At 41.3% G+C, this 18,266-nt stretch overlaps 1 protein-coding gene across 5 annotated transcripts in view; it reads right to left on the bottom strand.

Annotated features, from left to right (window-relative positions):
- The window catches only part of LOC139761944 (hexosaminidase D-like), a 284,074-nt gene that overhangs the window by 103,336 nt on the left and 162,472 nt on the right, over window positions 1-18,266 (bottom strand). For all 5 annotated transcript variants that reach the window (XM_071686643.1, XM_071686648.1, XM_071686644.1 and 2 more), the window contains one exon: window positions 12,681-12,864. In XM_071686643.1, coding sequence (XP_071542744.1) covers window positions 12,681-12,864 — 184 coding nt within the window. The remainder of the gene's footprint in view (window positions 1-12,680; window positions 12,865-18,266) is intronic.

The raw sequence follows: 18,266 nt of genomic DNA, 5'->3' as shown, positions 1-18,266 counted from the left end.
AAGTGCTTTAGATATCTGGGAGTGGATCTGGCAGCGGATGGAACCACGGATGCGGAAGTAGATCATAGGGTGGGGGAGGGGGCGAAAATACTGGGTGCCTTGAAGAATGTATGGAAGTCGAGATCATTATCTCGGAAAGCAAAAATGGGTATGTTTGAAGGAATAGTGGTTCCAACAATCTTGTATGGTTACGAGGCGTGGGCTATGGATAGAGTTGTGCGCAGGAGGATGGATGTGCTGGAAATGAGATGATTGAGGACAATGTATGGTGTGAGGTGGTTTGATCAAGTAAGTAACGTAAGGGTAAGAGAGATGTGTGGAAATAAAAAGAGCATGGTTGAGAGAGCAGAAGAGGGTGTTTTGAAATGGTTTGGGCACATGGAGAGAATGAGTGAGGAAAGATTGACCAAGAGGATATATGTGTCGGAGGTGGAGGGAACGAGGAGAAGTGGGAGACAAAATTGGAGGTGGAAAGATGGAGTGAAAAAGATTTTGTGTGATCGGGGCCTGAACATGCAGGAGGGTGAAAGGAGGGCAAGGAATAGAGTGAATTGGATCGATGTGGTATACCAGGGTTGACGTGCTGTCAGTGGATTGAATCAGGGCATGTGAAGCGTCTGGGGTAAACCATGGAAACTTGTGTGGGGCCTGGATGTGGAGAGGGAGCTGTGGTTTCGGCATTATTGCATGACAGCTGGAGACTGAGTGTGAACGAATGGGGCCTTTGTTATTTTTTCCTAGTGCTACCTCGCACACATGAGGGGGGGAGGGGGGATGGTATTCCATGTGTGGTGAGGTGGCAATGGGAATGAATAAAGGCAGGCAGTGTGAATTGTGTGCATGGGTATATATGTATGTGTCTGTGTGTGTATATATTTGTCTGAGTGTGTTAACGTGCTGTCAGTGGATTGAATCAGGGCATGTGAAGCGTCTGGGGTGAACCATGGAAAGCTGTGTAGGTACGTATAATTGCGTGTGTGGGTTGTTAGGGAGGTGAATGCAAGAGTTTTGGAAAGAGGAGCAAGTATGAAGTCTGTTGTGGATGAGAGAGCTTGGGAAGTGAGTCAGTTGTTGTTTGCTGATGATACAGCGCTGGTGGCTGATTCATGTGAGAAACTGCAGAAGCTGCTGACTGAGTTTGGTAAAGTGTGTGAAAGAAGAAAGTTAAGAGTAAATGTGAATAAGAGCAAGGTTATTAGGTACAGTAGGGTTGAGGGTCATGTTAACTGGGAGGTAAGTTTGGATGGAGAAAAACTGGAGGAAGTACAGTGTTTTAGAAATCTGGGAGTGGATCTGGCAGCGGATGGAACCATGGAAGTAGAAGTGAATCATAGGGTGGGGGAGGGGGCGAAAATTCTGGGAGCCTTGAAGAAAGTTTGGAAGTCGAGAACATTATCTCGGCAAGCAAAAATGGGTATGTTTGAAGGAATAGTGGTTCCAACAATGTTGTATGGTTGTGAGGCGTGGGCTATGGATAGGGTTGTGCGCAGGAGGGTGGATATGCTGGAAATGAGATGTTTGAGGACAATATGTGGTGTGAGGTGGTTTGATCAAGTAAGTGATGTTACTAAGGGTAAGAGAGATGTGTGGAAATAAAAAGTGTGGTTGAGAGAGCAGAAGAGGGTGTTTTGAAATGGTTTCATCATATGGAGAGAATGAGTGAGGAAATTTTGACCAAGAGGATATATGTGTCAAAGATGGAGGGAACGAGGAGAAGTGGGAGACCAAATTGGAGGTGGAAAGATGGAGTGAAAAAGATTTTGAGTGATCGGGGCCTGAACATGCAGGAGGGTGAAAGGCGTGCAAGGAATAGAGTGAATTGGAACGATGTGGTATACCGGGGTCAACGTGTTGTCAATGGATTGAACCATGGCATGTGAAGCGTCTGAGGTAAACCATAGAAAGTTCTGTGGGGCCTGGATGTGGAAAGGGAGCTGTGGTTTCTGTGCATTATTACATGACAGCTAGAGACTGAGTGTGAACGAATGGGGCCTTTGTTGTCTTTTCCTAGTGCTACCCCGCACACATGAGGGGGGAGTGGTTGTTATTCCATGTGTGGCAGGGTGGCGATGGGAATAAATAAAGGCAGACAGTATGAATTATGCACATGTGTATATATGTATATGTCTGTGTGTGTATATATATGTGTACATTGAGATGTATAGGTATGTATATTTGCGTGTGTGGACGTGTATGTATATACATGTGTTTGTGGGTGGGTTGGGCCATTCTATCGTCTGTTTCCTTGCGCTACCTCGCTAACGCGGGAGACAGCGACAAAGCAAAATGAATAAATAAATAAATAAATAAACAGAGAAGGGGGCCAGGTGAGGATATTCCCTCAAAGGCCCAGTCCTCTGTTCTTAACGCTACCTCGCTATCGCGGGAAATGGCGAATAGTACGAAAGAAAGAAAAATATATATATATATATATATATATATATATATATATATATATATATATATATATATATATATATATATATATATATATATTTTGCTTTGTCGCTGTCTCCCGCGTTTGCGAGATAGCGCAAGGAAACAGACGAAAGAAATGGCTCAACTCATCCGCATACACAATGTATATACATACACGTCCACACACGCAAATATACATACCTATACATCTCAATGTACACATATATATACACACACAGACACATACATATATACCCATGCACACAATTCACACTGTCTGCCTTTATTCATACCCATCGCCACCTCGCCACACATGGAATACCATCCCCCTCCCCCCTCATGTGTGCGAGGTAGCACTAGGAAAAGACAACAAAGGCCCCATTCGTTCACATTCAGTCTCTAGCTGTCATGCAATATTGCACCAAAACCACAGCTCCCTTTCCACATCCAGGCCCCACAAAACTTTCCATGGTTTATCCCAGACGCTTCACATGCCCTGATTCAATCCACTGACAGCACGTCAACCCCGGTATACCACATCGATCCAATTCACTCTATTCCTTGCCCTCCTTTCACCCTCCTGCATGTTCAGGCCCCGATCACACAAAATCTTTTTCCCTCAATCTTTCCACCTCCAATTTTGTCTCCCACTTCTCCTCGTTCCCTCCACCTCCGACACATATATCCTCTTGGTCAAGCTTTCCTCACTCATTCTCTCCATGTGCCTAAACCATTTCAAAACACCCTCTTCTGCTTTCTCAACCATGCTCTTTTTATTTCCACACATCTCTCTTACCCTTACTTTACTTGCTCGATCAAACCACCTCACACCACACATTGTCCTCAATCATCTCATTTCCAGCACATCCACCCTCCTGCGCACAACTCTATCCATAGCCCACGCCTCACAACCATACAACATTGTTGGAACCACTATTCCTTCAAACATACCCATTTTTGCTTTCCGAGATAATGTTCTCGACTTCCACACATTCTTCAAGGCTCCCAGGATTTTCGCCCCCTCCCCCACCCTATGATTCACTTCCGCTTCCATGGTTCCATCCGCTGCCAAATCCACTCCCAGATATCTAAAACACTTTACTTCCTCCAGTTTTTCTCCATTCAAATTTACCTCCCAATTGACTTGACCCTCAACCCTACTATACTTAATAACCTTGCTCTTATTCACATTTACTCTTAACTTTCTTCTTTCACACACTTTACCAAACTCAGTCACCAGCTACTGCAGTTTCTCACATGAATCAGCCACCAGTGCTGTATCATCAGCGAACAACAACTGACTCACTTCCCAAGCTCTCTCATCCACAACAGACTTCATACTTGCCTCTCTTTCCAAAACTCTTGCATTCACCTCCCTAACAACCCCATCCATAAACAAATTAAACAACCATGGAGACATCACACACCCCTGCCGCAAACCTACATTCACTGAGAACCAATCACTTTCCTCTCTTCCTAAACGTACACATGCCTTACATCCTCGATAAAAACTTTTCATTGCTTCTAACAGCTTGCCTCCCACACCATATATCCTTAATATCTTCCACAGAGCATCTCTATCAACTCTATCATATGCCTTCTCCAGATCCATAAATACAAATCCATTTGCTTTTCTAAGTATTTCTCACATACATTCTTCAATGCAAACACCTGATCCACACATCCTCTACCACTTCTGAAACCTCACTGCTCTTCCCCAATCTGATGCTCTGTACATGCCTTCACCCTCTCAATCAATACCCTCCCATATAATTTACCAGGAATACTCAATCAAACTTATACCTCTGTAATTTGAGCACTCACATTTATCCTCTTTGCCTTTGTACAATGGCACTTTGCACGCATTCCGCCAATCCTCAGGCACCTCACCATGAGTCATACATACATCAAATAACCTTACCAACCAGGCAACAATACAGTCACCCCCTTTTTTAATAAATTCCACTGCAATACCATCCAAACCTGCTGCCTTGCCGGCTTTCATCTTCCGCAAAGCTTTTACTACCTCTTCTCTATTTACCAAATCATTTTCCCTAACTCTCTCACTTTGCACACCACCTCGACCAAAACACCCTATATCTGCCATTCTATCATCAAACACATTCAAGAAACCTTCAAAATACTCACTCCATCTCCTTCTCACATCACCACTACTTGTTATCACCTCCCCATTTGCGCCCTTCACTGAAGTTCCCATTTGCTCCCTTGTCTTATGCACTTTATTTACCTCCTTCCAAAACATCTTTTTATTCTCCCTAAAATTTAATGATACTCCCTCACCCCAACTCTCATTTGCCCTCTTTTTCACCTCTTGCACCTTTCTCTTGACCTCTTGTCTCTTTCTTTTATACATCTCCTGCTCAGTTGCATTTTTTCCCTGCAAAAATCGTCCAAATGCCTCTCTCTTCTCTTTCACTAATAATCTTACTTCTTCATCCCACCACTCACTACCCTTTCTAATCAACCCACCTCCCACTCTTCTCATGCCACAAGCATCTTTTGCACAATCCATTTCTGATTCCCTAAATACATCCCATTCCTCCCCCACTCCCCTTACTTCCATTGTTCTCACCTTTTTCCATTCTGTACTCAGTCTCTCCTGGTAATTCCTCACACAAGTCTACTTCCCAAGCTCACTTACTCTCACCATCCTCTTCACCCCAACATTCACTCTTCTTTTCTGAAAACCCGTACAAATCTTCACCTTAGCCTCCACAAGATAATGATCAGACATCCCTCCAGTTGCACCTCTAAGCACATTAACATCCAAAAGTCTCTCTTTCGCGCGCCTGTCAATTAACACGTAATCCAATAACGCTCTCTGGCCATCTCTCCTACTTACATACGTATACTTATGTATATCTCGCTTTTTAAACCAGGTATTCCCAATCACCAGTCCTTTTTCAGCACATAAATCTACAAGCTCTTCACCATTTCCATTCACAACACTGAACACCCCATGTATACCAATTATTCCCTCAACTGCCACATTACTCACCTTTCCTCACGTGTCGTAGAAGGCGACTAGAGGGGACGGGAGCGGGGGGGCCAGAAATCCTCCCCTCCTTATATTTTTAACTTTCTAAAATGGGAAACAGAAGAAGGAGTCATGCGGGGAGTGCTCATCCTCCTCGAAGGCTCAGACTGGGGTGTCTAAATGTATGTGGATGTAATCGTAATCAAGATATGAAACAAGGAGAGATAGGTAGTATGTTTGAGGAAAGGAACCTGGATGTTTTGGCTCCGAGTGAAACAAAGCTCAAGAGTAAAGGGGAAGAGTGGTTTGGGAATGTCTTGGGAGTAAAGTCAGGGGTTAGTGACACGACAAGAGCAAGGGAAGGAGTAGCAGTACTGCTGAAGCAGGAGTTGTGGGAGTATGTGATAGAATGTAAGAAAGTAAATTCTCGATTAATATGGGTAAAACTGAAAGTTGATGGAGAGGGATGGGTGATTATTGGTGCATATGCACCTGGGCATGAGAGGATATATATATATATATATATATATATATATATATATATATATATATATATATATATATTCCCTGGGGATAGGGGAGAAAGAATACTTCCCACGTATTCCCTGCGTGTCGTAGAAGGCGACTAAAAGGGAAGGGAGCGGGGGGCTGGAAATCCTCCCCTCTCGTTTTTTTTTTTTTAATTTTCCAAAAGAAGGAACAGAGAAGAGGGACAGGTGAGGATATTCCCTCAAAGGCCCAGTCCTCTGTTCTTAACGCTACCTCGCTATCGCGCGAAATGGCGAATAGTATGAAAAAAAAAAAAAAATATATATATATATATATATATATATATTTTTTTTTTTTCAAACTATTCGCCATTTCCCGCGTTAGCGAGGTAACGTTAAGAACAGAAGACTGAGCCATTGAGGGAATATCCTCACCTGGCCCCCTTCTTTGTTCATTCTTTTGGAAAATTAAAAAAAAAATTGAGAGGGGAGGATTTCCAGCCCCCCGCTCCCTCCCCTTTTAGTCGCCTTCTACGACACGCAGGGAATACGTGGGAAGTATTCTTTCTCACCTATCCCCTATATATATATATATATATATATATATATATATATATATATATATATATATATATATATATATATATATATATATCCTCGATAAAAACTTTTCACTGCTTCTAACAACTTGCCTCCCACACTTATTCACATTTACTCTTAACTTTCTTCTTTCACACACTTTACCAAACTCAGTCACCATCTTCTGCAGTTTCTCACATGAATCAGCCACCAGCACTGTATCATCAGCAAACAACAACTGACTCACTTCCCAAGCTCTCTCATCCCCAACAGACTTCATACTTGCCCCTCTTTCCAAAACTCTTGCATTCACCTCCCTAACAACCCCATCCATAAACAAATTAAACAACCATGGAGACATCACACACCCCTGCCGCAAACCTACATTCACTGAGAACCAATCACTTTCCTCTCTTCCTACACGTACACATGCCTTACATCTTCGATAAAAAGAAAAGAAAAAAAAAAAAAGAAAAATATATATATATATATATATATATATATATATATATATATATATATATATATATATATATATATATATATATATATATATTATCCCTGGGGATAGGGGATTAAGAATACTTCCCACGTATTCCCTGCGTGTCGTAGAAGGCGACTAAAAGGGGAGGGAGCGGGGGGCTGGAAATCCTCCTCTCTCGTTTTTTTTTTTTTAATTTTCCAAAAGAAGGAACAGAGAATTGGGCCAGGTGAGGGTATTCCCTCAAAGGCCCAGTCCTCTGTTCTAAATGCTACCTCGCTAACGCGGGAAATGGCGAATAGTTTAAAAGAAAGAAAAGATACATATATATATATATATATATATATATATATATATATATATATATATATATATATATATATATATATTTTTTGCTTTGTCGCTGTCTCCTGTGTTTGCGAGGTAGCGCAAGGAAACAGACGAAAGAAATGGCCCAACCCACCCCCATACACATGTATATACATACACGTCCACACACGCAAATATACATACCTACACAGCTTTCAATGGTTTACCCCAGACGTTTCACATGCCCTGATTCAATCCACTGACAGCACGTCAACCCCGGTATACCACATCGATCCAATTCACTCTATTCCTTGCCCTCCTTTCACCCTCCTGCATGTTCAGGCCCCAATCACACAAAATCTTTTTCACTAAATCTTTCCACCTCCAATTTGGTCTCCCACTTCTCCTCGTTCCCTCCACCTCCGACACATATATCCTCTAGGTCAATCTTTCCTCACTCATTCTCTCCATGTGCCCAAACTATTTCAAAACACCCTCTTCTGCTCTCTCAACCACGCTCTTTTTATTTCCACACATCTCTCTTACCCTTACGTTACTTACTCGATCAAACCACCTCACACCACACATTGTCCTCAAACATCTCATTTCCAGCACATCCATCCTCCTGCGCAAAACTCTATCCATAGCCCATGCCTCGCAACCATACAACATTGTTGGAACCACTATTCCTTCAAACATACCCATTTTTGCTTTCCGAGATAATGTTCTCGACTTCCACACATTCTTCAAGGCTCCCAGAATTTTTGCCCCCTCCCCCACCCTATGATCCACTTCCGCTTCCATGGTTCCATCCACTGCTAGATCCACTCCCAGATATCTTAAACACTTTACTCCCTCCAGTTTTTCTCCATTCAAACTTACCTCCCAATTGACTTGACCCTCAACCCTACTGTACCTAATAACCTTGCTTATTCACATTTACTCTTAACTTTCTTCTTTCACACACTTTACCAAACTCAGTCACCAGCTCAGTCACATTTCAGAAAGTTAAAAAATACAAGGAGGGGAGGATTTCTGGCCCCCCGCTCCCGTCCCCTCTAGTCGCCTTCTACGACATGCGAGGAATGCGTGGGAAGTATTCTTTCACCCCTATCCCCAGGGATAATATACATATATAAGCATATACATACATATCCACACATACGCGCTCATACATACACATACACACATACACATATATATACATATGAAAAATGTAAGAAATAATTTAGAAAACTGAAACTTCTAGCTTGAATTTGTTTATGGATGGGGTTGTTAGGGAGGTGAATGCAAGAGTTTTGGAAAGAGGGGCAAGTATGAAGTCTGTTGTGGACGAGAGAGCTTGGGAAGTGAGTCAGTTGTTGTTCGCTGATGATACAGCGCTGGTGGCTGATTCATGTGAGAAACTGCAGAAGCTGGTGACTGAGTTTGGTAAAGTGTGTGGAAGAAGAAAGTTAAGAGTAAATGTGAATAAGAGCAAGGTTATTAGGTACAGTAGGGTTGAGGGTCAAGTCAATTGGGAGGTAAGTTTGAATGGAGAAAAACTGGAGGAAGTAAAGTGTTTTAGATATCTGGGAGTGGATCTGGCAGCGAATGGAACCATGGAAGCGGAAGTGGATCATAGGGTGGGGGAGGTGGGCGAAAATCCTAGGAGCATTGAAGAATGTGTGGAAGTCGAGAACATTATCTCAGAAAGCAAAAATGGGTATGTTTGAAGGAATAGTGGTTCCAACAATGTTGTATGGTTGCGAGGCGTGTGCTATGGATAGAGTTGTGCGCAGGAGGGTGGATGTGCTGGAAATGAGATGTTTGAGGACAATGTGTCGTGAGGTGGTTTGATCGAGTAAGTAACGTAAGGGTAAGAGAGATGTGTGGAAATAAAAAGAGCGTGGTTGAGAGAGCAGAAGAGGGTGTTTTGAAATAGTTTGGGCACATGGAGAGAATGAGTGAGGAAAGATTGACCAAGAGGATATATGTGTCGGAGGTGGAGGGAACGAGGAGAAGTGGGAGACCAAATTGGAGGTGGAAAGATGGAGTGAAATAGATTTTGTGTGATCGGGGCCTGAACATGCAGGAGGGTGAAAGGAGGGCAAGGAATAGAGTGAATTGGATCGATGTGGTATACCAGGGTTGACGTGCTGCCAGTGGATTGAATCAGGGCATGTGAAGCGTCTGGGGTAAACCATGGAAAGCTGTGTAGGTATGTATATTTGCGTGTGTGGACGTATGTATATACATGTGTATGGGGGTGGGTTGGGCCATTTCTTTCGTCTGTTTCCTTGCGCTACCTCGCAAACGCGGGAGACAGCGACAAAGAAAAAAAAAAAAAATACATGATTGTAGAGCTTGTGGATATATGTGCTGAAAAAGGACTGATGAATGGGAATACCTAGTTTAAAAAGAGAGATATACATAAGTATACATATGTAAGTGGGAGAGATGGCCAGAGAGCATCATTGGATTACGTGTTAATTGATAGGTGCACGAAAGCGAGACTTTTGGACGTTAATGTGATGAGAGGTGCAACTGGATGGATGTCTGATCATTATCTTGTGTAGGCGAAAGTGAAGATTTGTAGAGGTTTTTGGAAAAGAAGAGAGAATGTTGGGAGAAGAGAGTGGTGAGATGGTGAGAGTAAGTGAGCTTGGGAAGGAGACTTGTGTGAGGAAGCACCACGAGAGACTGAGTACAGAATGGGAAAAGGTGAGAGCAAAGGACGTAAGGGGAGTGGCAGAGGAATGGAATGTATTTAGGGAAACAGTGATGGCTTGTGCTAAAGATGCTAGTGGCATGAGAAGCGTGGGAGGTGGGTAGATGAGAAAGGGTAGTGAGTGGTGGGATGAAGAAGTAAGATTATTAGTGAAAGAGAAGAGAGAGGCATTTGGGCAATTTTTGCAGGGAAATAATGCAAATGAGTGGACGATGTATAAAATAAAGAGTCAGGAGGTCAAGAGAAAGGTACGAGAGGTGAAAAAGAGGGCAAATGAGAGTCGGGGTGAGAGAGTATCATTAAATTTTAGGGAGAATAAAAAGATGTTTTGGAAGGAGGTAAATAAAGCGCATAAGACAAGGGAACAAATGGGAACATCAGTAAAGGGGGCTAATGGGGAGGTGATAACAAGTAATGGTGATGCAAGAAGGAGATGGAGTGAGTATTTTGAAGGTTTTTTGAATGAGTTTGATGATAGAGTGGCAGATATAGGGTGTTTTGGTCGAGGTAGGTGTGCAAAGTGACAGGGTTAGGGAAAATGATTTGGTAAACAAAGAAGAGGTAGTAAAAGCTTTGTGGAAGATGAAAGCCGGCAAGGCACTTTAATGTATGTATGACTCATGCCATGTGAGGTGTCTGAGGATTGGCGGAATGCTTGCATAGTGCCAGTGTACAAAGGCAAAGGGGATAAAAGTGAGTGCTCAAATTACAGAGGTATAAGTTTGTTGAGTATTCCTGGGAAATTATATGGAAGGGTATTGATTGAGAGGGTGAAGGCATGTACAGAGCATCAGACTGGAGAAGAGCAGTGTGGTTTCAGAAGTGGTAGAGGATGTGTGGATCAGGTGTTTGCTTTGAAAAATGTATGTGAGAAATACTTAAAGAAGCAAATGGATTTGTATGTAGCATTTATGGATCTGGAGAAGGCATATGATAGAGTTGATAGAGATGCTCTGTGGAAGGTATTAAGAATATATGGTGTTGAAGGCAAGTTGTTAGATGCAGTGAAAAGTTTTTATCGAGGATGTAAGGCATGTGTACATGTAGGGAGAGAGGAAAGTGATTGGTTCTCAGTGAATGTTGGTTTGCGGCAGGGGTGTGTGATGTCTCCATGGTTGTTGAATTTGTTTATGGATGGGGATGTTGAGGAGGTGAATGCAAGAGTTTTGGAGAAAGGGGCAAGTATGCAGTCTGTTGTGGATGAAAGAGCTTGGGAAGTGAGTCAGTTGTTGTTCGCTGATCATGCAGTGCTGGTGGCTGATTCGGGTGAGAAACTGCAGAAGCTGGTGACTGAATTTTGTAAAGTGTGTGAAAGAAGAAAGCAGAGATTAAATGTGAATAAGAGCAAGGTTATTAGGTACAGTAGGGTTGAGGGACAAGTCAATTGGGAGGTAAGTTTGAATGGAGAAAAACTGGAGGAAGTGAAGTGTTTAGATATCTGGGAGTGGATTTGGCAGCAGATGGAACCATGGAAGTGGAAGTGAATCATAGGGTGGGGGAGCTGGCAAAAGTTCTGGGAGCAGTGAAGTATGTGTGGAAGTCAAGAACGTTATCTTGTAAAGCAAAAATGGGTATGTTTGAAGGAATAGTGGTTCCAACAATGTTATATGGTTGCAAGGCGTGAGCTATAGATAGAGTTGTGCAGAGGAGGGTGGATGTGCTGGAGATGGGATGTCTGAGGACAATATGTGGTGTGAGGTGCTTTGATCGAGTAAGTAATGAAAGGGGAAGAGAGATAAGTGGTAATAAAAAGAGTGTGGTTGAGAGAGAAGAAGAGGGTGTTTTGAAATGGTTTCGTCACATGGAGAGAATGAGTGAGGAAAGATTGACCAAGAGGAGATATGTGTCAGAGGTGGAGTGAACAAGGAGAAGTGGGAGACCAAATTGGAGGTGGAAAGATGGAGTGAAAAAGATTTTGAGTGATCTGGGCCTGAACATTCAGGAGGGTGAAAGGTGTGGAAGGATTAGAGTGAATAGGAACGATGTGGTATAGCGGGTCGACGTGCTGTCAATGGATTGAACCAGGGCATGTGAAGCATCTGGGGTAAACCATGGAAAGTTCTGTGGGGCATGGATGTGGAAAGGGAGCTGTGGTTTCAGTGCATTACACACGACAGCTAGAGACTGAGTGAACAAATGTGGCCTTTGTTGTCTTTTCCTAGCGCTACCTTGCGCACATGCAGGGGGAGGGGATTGTCATTTCATGTGAGGCGGGGTGGCGATGGGAATGAATAAGGGGAGACAGTATGAATTACGTACAAGTGTATATATGTATATGTCTGTGTGTGTATATATATGTATACGTTGAGGTGTACAAGTATGTATATGTGCGTGTGTGGATGTGTATGTATATACATGTGTATGTGGGTGGGTTGGGCCATTCATTTGTCTGTTTCCTTGCACTACATCGCTAACGTGGGAGACAGCAACAAAGTATAATAAATAAATAAATTTTTTTTTATTTTTCCATACTATTCGCCATTTCCCGCGATAGCGAGGTAGCATTAAGAACAGAGGACTGGGCCTTTGAGGGAATATCCTCACCTGGCCCCCTTCGCTGTTCCCTCTTTTGGAAAATTAAAAAAGAAAGAAAAAAAAACATATATAGTCAAAAAAAAATACATATATAGTCATGACAAAATTTTGCGTATCTTTTTTCTTTAGGCAGACAAACAATCCAAGAAAAAACATACTAACTTTTAAGCTTCTCTAAAGAAATTTGTCTCATCATATCATCCCACATGATGAGAGTAAGGTGTGGGTATTCTTTTTTGATCCACCAAGCCACTTTGATCACCCAAGAAAGGAATAAGTCATTGGTAGACATCTTCTTAACCTCCAGCTCATCCTGGCATCGTGGACATTTACCAATATGCCATACCTAGATGATATAGGAAAATTACTTAACCTGTTATTTCCTCATTTTCTTATCAAAACATCTTCATTTATCAATATGAGTTACAAATTTCATTTGTAGCTATCTGTAAAAGAATGAAAAAGTAAACCTTAGTCTGTACAAATCTTTACAAATAAGTGTAATGAGCCAAATGACAGCAGTCATAACACGCAGCAACCTTCTGTATCTTCATTAGGTATCAAAAAACATATTCTTCTATTTGCTTCTTGAGTAGAAACAAATCAAATGAAGTCTGCAAAATGCACTTTTCATCTGCTTACAAGACAAACCTACTGAAAAGAGTAATAGATATAGGCACCCATATCTGCTAGTCATACAATAGAATTAATGAATTACAAAATAAATATCCTTTACTACAGCAAACATCAGGAAATGAAAAATAGGATACAGCAAAAAAAGTTTTACATATGTACTGTGTTTATAGGTTTGCTATAAACCATCAAATTGGACTGCAGCGGATGTAATCAAAAAATGTCTTAACAATCAGAATATAGAGAAAATTCAGGAGTCTATTCTTGCTGAGAGCAAGGGATCTGACATCAAGCTCGTTAGATGAAATAGATGTTTTGCAAAGAAGGGTATAGGAATTTTGATGAAGGATGGTTGGCGAGAAAAGTCATTATAATTTCAATGAAATCATGTAAGTTCAAGTTTACTAGTAAGGATTTCAAGTTTGATGGCTGAAACCTACTGTGATAGTCACATGTGCCATGCAGAGAGAGGGGAGGAATTCAGAGACATTTTAAAGTGAGAACTTGAAACAACAACTGAAAATGTATATGTTGGAGAGAAATTATAATATGTAAGAATAAATTTGCTGTGTATCTCCATATCTTCACTTGTGGGAGATTATAACTTAATCTTCTTTTACTATGCTACAGCTTTTTAAACTTCCATTTACTCTCGATATTCAGTCTTTTATCCATAATTCTAATGCAGTAAAAATTCACCTTTACATCTTTTCTAACAAGCTTCTTGCAAATGTTTCTAACTACAATATCTTTTTTGACCTTTTTTTGCATTTAGCAAAAAATTGTTTACTGCCATTGTTTACTACCAACATTCTTAATTTGATTTCAGAAACTGAAGGATAGAATCATGTCAGCCCTCATTCTCCTCTCTTCCAAGGTGTGCAAATCATCTTAATCCTTCCTGTCACTCAGCTCTTTGCCACACTCTAGATCTTCTTTATTCAATATCTATTTTTCTTTAAGCATGGAAACCAAACCTCAAATCCATACTCTAATCTAGATTAACTATAAGCAATAAACAGTTTAAAAAACACTTTCTTATCCATATACTTTCCTACAGTTTTAACATAAACCATCATATAATTTGCCTCCAAAACTCTTACGGGTATTATGTTAACCCCCAAATCACTTTCATAATGAGATTAATGTTGTTTGTTTTCTGCCAGATTATAGTTATATCTCTGCCTTCTTTCAGTGTTCCCTTCTCATTACTTTGCATTTGCCTGTGTTAAACTTCACCAAACATGTATCTGACCAAATCTGAAGTCTAACTATATCCTTTGGTAAGCTGATGCTGATGTTAAACTGATTATTCTCTACTTCTCTCAAATCTTTTGCATTATCTGCAAATTTATACAAGCACAAACCAAGTCCTGATAAATCAAAAACACTGGCTACCCTAACTTACTCAGAAAAGACTTCTCTGAGTATTTTGAAGGTTTGTTGAATGTGTTTGATGATAGAGTGGCAGATATAGGGTGTTTTGGTTGAAGTGGTCTGCAAAGTGAGAGGGTTAGGGGGAATGGTTTGGTAAAAAGAGAAGAGGTAGTGAAAGCTTTGCAGAAGATGATAGCCAGCAAGGCAGTGGGTATGGATGATGCTGCAGTGGAATCTATTAAAAAAGGGGGTGAATGTGTTGTTGACTGGTTGATGATAATATTCAATGTATATATGGTTCATGATGAAGTGCCTGAGGATTGGCAGAATACATGCATAGTGTCACTGTATAAAGGCTAAGGGTATAAAGGTGACTGTTCAAACTACAGAGGAATAAGTTTGTTGACAATTCTTGGGAAACTATATGGTAAGGTATTGACTGAGAGGGTGAAGGCATGTACAGAGCATCAGATTGGAGAAGAGCAGTATGGTTTCAGAAGTGGTAGAGGAAAAGTGGATTAGGTGATTCCTTTGAAGAATGTATGTGAGAAATACTTAGCAAAACAGATGGATTTGTATGTAGCATTTATGGATCTGGAGAAGGCATATGATAAAAGTTGATAGAGATGCTGTATGGAAGGTATTAAGATTATATGGTGTGGGAGGTAAGTTGCTAGACGCAGTGAAAAGTTTTTACCAAGGATGTAAGGCATGTGTATGAGTAGGAAGAGAGGAAAGTGATTGGTTCCCAGTGAATGTTGGTTTGCGGCAGGGGTGTGTGATGTCTCCATGGTTGTTTAATTTGTTTATGGATGGGGTTGTTAGGGAGTTGAATGCATGAGTTTTGGAGAGAGGGGCAAGTAAGCAGTCTGTTGTGGATGAGAAGGCCTGGGAAGTGAGTCAGTTGTTGATTGCTGATGACACAGTGCTGGCGGCTGATTCGGGTGAGAAACTGGAGAAGCTGGTGACTGAGTTTGGTAAAGCATGTGAAAGAAGAAAGCTGAGAGTAAATAAGAATAAGAGCAAGGTTGTTAGGTTCAGTAGGGTTGAGGGACAAGTCAATTGGGAGGTAAGTTTGAATGGAGAAAAACTGGAGGAAGTGAAGTGTTTTAGATATCTGGGACTGGATTTAGCAGAAGCATGGAACCATGGAAGTGGAAGTGAGTCACAGGGTGGGGAAGGGGGTGAAGGTTCTGTAAGCACAAAAGAATATGTGGAAGGCAAGAATATTATCTCAGAGCAAAAATGGGTGTGTTTGAAGGAATAGTACTTCCAAAAATGTTATATCGTTGCGAGGCAGGGGCTATAGGTAGGGTTGTGCAGAGGAGGGTGGATGTGTTGGAAATGAGATGTTTGAGGACTATATGTGGTGTGAGGTGGTTTGATCAAGTAAGTAATGAAAGGATAAGAGAGATGTGTGGTAATAAAAAGAGTGTGTTTGAGAGAGCAGAAGAGGGTGTATTGAAATGGTTTGGTAAAATGGAGAGAAAGAGTGAGGAAAGATTGACAAAGAGGATATATGCATCAACCATGGAGAGAATAAGCAAGGAAAGATTGACAAAGAAGATATATGTATCGGGGATGGAGGGAACAAGGAGAAGTGGGGACCAAAGTGGAGGTAGAAGGATGAAGTGAAAAAGATTTTGAGCCATCAGGGCCTGTACACACAGGTAGGTGAAAGGCATGCAAGGAATAGAATGAATAGATGTGGTATACCGGGGTCGACGTGCTGTCAATGGATTGAACCAGAAAATGTGAAGCATCTGGGGTAAACCATGGAAAGTTCTGAGGTGCCTGGATGTTGAAGGGGAGCTGTAGTTTTGGTGCATTACACAAGACAGCTAGAGACTGAGTGTGAACGAATGTGGCCTTTGTTGTCTATTTCTAGCACTACCTCACACATTCGCGGGGGGGGTATTTCATATGTGACAGGGTTGTGACAGAAGTGGATGAAGGCAAGAAGTGTGAATATGTGCATGTATATATATATATATGTATATCTCTGCGTACGTATATGTATGTATAGCTTGAAATGTACAGGTATGTATATGTGTGTGTGTGTGGGTGTGTATTTATATACATGTGTATGTGAGTGGGATGGGTCATTTTTCCGTCTATTTCCTTACTCTACCTCGCTAACACGAGAGACAGCAACAAAGTATAATAATAATAATAATAATAATAATAATAATAATAATAATAATAATAATAATAATCATAATAATAATAATAATAATAATTGGGAATACCTGGTTCAAAAAGAGAGATATACATAAGTATACGTATGTAAGTAGGAGAGATGGCCAGAGAGCATTATTAGACTATGTGTTAATTGATAGGCGTGTGAAAGAGAGACTTTTGAATGTTAATGTGTTGAGAGGTGCAACTAGAAGGATGTCGGATTGTTATCTTGTGCAGGCGAAGGTGAAGATTTGTAGAGGTATTCAGAAAAGAGGAGAGAATGTTGGGGTGAAGAGAGTGGTGAGAGTAAGTGAGCTTGGGAGGAGACTTGTGTGAGGAAGTACCAGGAGAGACTGAATACAAAATGGAAAAAGATGAGAACAAAGGAGGTAAGGGGAGTGGGGGAGGAATGGGATGTATTTAGGGAAGCAGTGAAGGCTTGCGCAAAAGATGCTTGCGACATGAGAAGTGTGGGAGGTGGGGAGATTAGAAAGGGTAGTGAGTGGTGGGATGAAGAAGTAAGAGTATTAGTGAAAGAGAAGAGAGAGAGGCATTTGGACGATTTTTCCAGGGAAATAATGCAAATGAGTGGGAGATGTATAAAAGAAAGAGGCAGGAAGTCAAGAGAAAGGTGCAAGAGGTGAAAAAGAGGGCAAATGAGAGTTGGGGTGAGAGAGTATCATTAAATTTTCGGGAGAATAAAAGATGTTTTGGAAGGAGGTAAATAAAGCGCGTAAGACAAGGGAACAAATGGGAACTTCAGTGAAGGGGGCAAATGGGGAGGTGATAACAAGTAGTGGTGATGTGAGAAGATGGAGTGAGTATTCTGAAGGTCTGTTGGATGTGTTTGATGATAGAGTGGCAGATATAGGGTATTTTGGTCGAGGTGGTGTGCAAAGTGAGAGGGTTAGGGAAAATAATTTGGTAAACAGAGAAGAGGTAGTAAAAGCTTTGTGGAAGATGAAAGCCAGCAAAGAAGTGGGTTTGGATGGTATTGCAGTGGAATTTATTAAAAAAGGGGGAGACTGTATTGTTGACTGGTTGGTAAGGTTATTCAATGTATGTATGATTCATGGTGCATAGTGCCATTGTACAAAGGCAAAGGGGATAAGAGTGAGTGCTCAAATTACAGAGGTATAAGTTTGTTGAGTATTCCTGGTAAATTATATGGGAGGGTATTGATTGAGAGGGTGAAGGCATGTACAGAGCATCAGATTGGGGAAGAGCAGTGTGGTTTCAGAAGTGGTAGAGGATGTGTGGATCAGGTGTTTGCTTTGAAGAATGTATGTGAGAAATACTTAGAAAAGCAAATGGATTTGTATGTAGCATTCATGGATCTGGAGAAGGCATATGATAGAGTTGATAGAGATGCTCTGTGGAAGGTATTAAGAATATATGGTGTGGGAGGCAAGTTGTTAGAAGCAGTGAAAAGTTTTTATCGAGGATGTAAGGCATGTGTACGTGTAGGAAGAGAGGAAAGTGATTGGTTCTCAGTGAATGTAGGTTTGCGGCAGGGGTGTGTGATGTCTCCATGGTTGTTTAATTTGTTTATGGATG

The sequence above is a fragment of the Panulirus ornatus genome, chromosome 42 (assembly GCF_036320965.1).
Source record: "Panulirus ornatus isolate Po-2019 chromosome 42, ASM3632096v1, whole genome shotgun sequence".
In the NCBI taxonomy this organism is placed as follows: Eukaryota; Metazoa; Arthropoda; class Malacostraca; order Decapoda; family Palinuridae; genus Panulirus; species Panulirus ornatus.
This window is presented reverse-complemented; position numbering and strand designations above follow the sequence as displayed.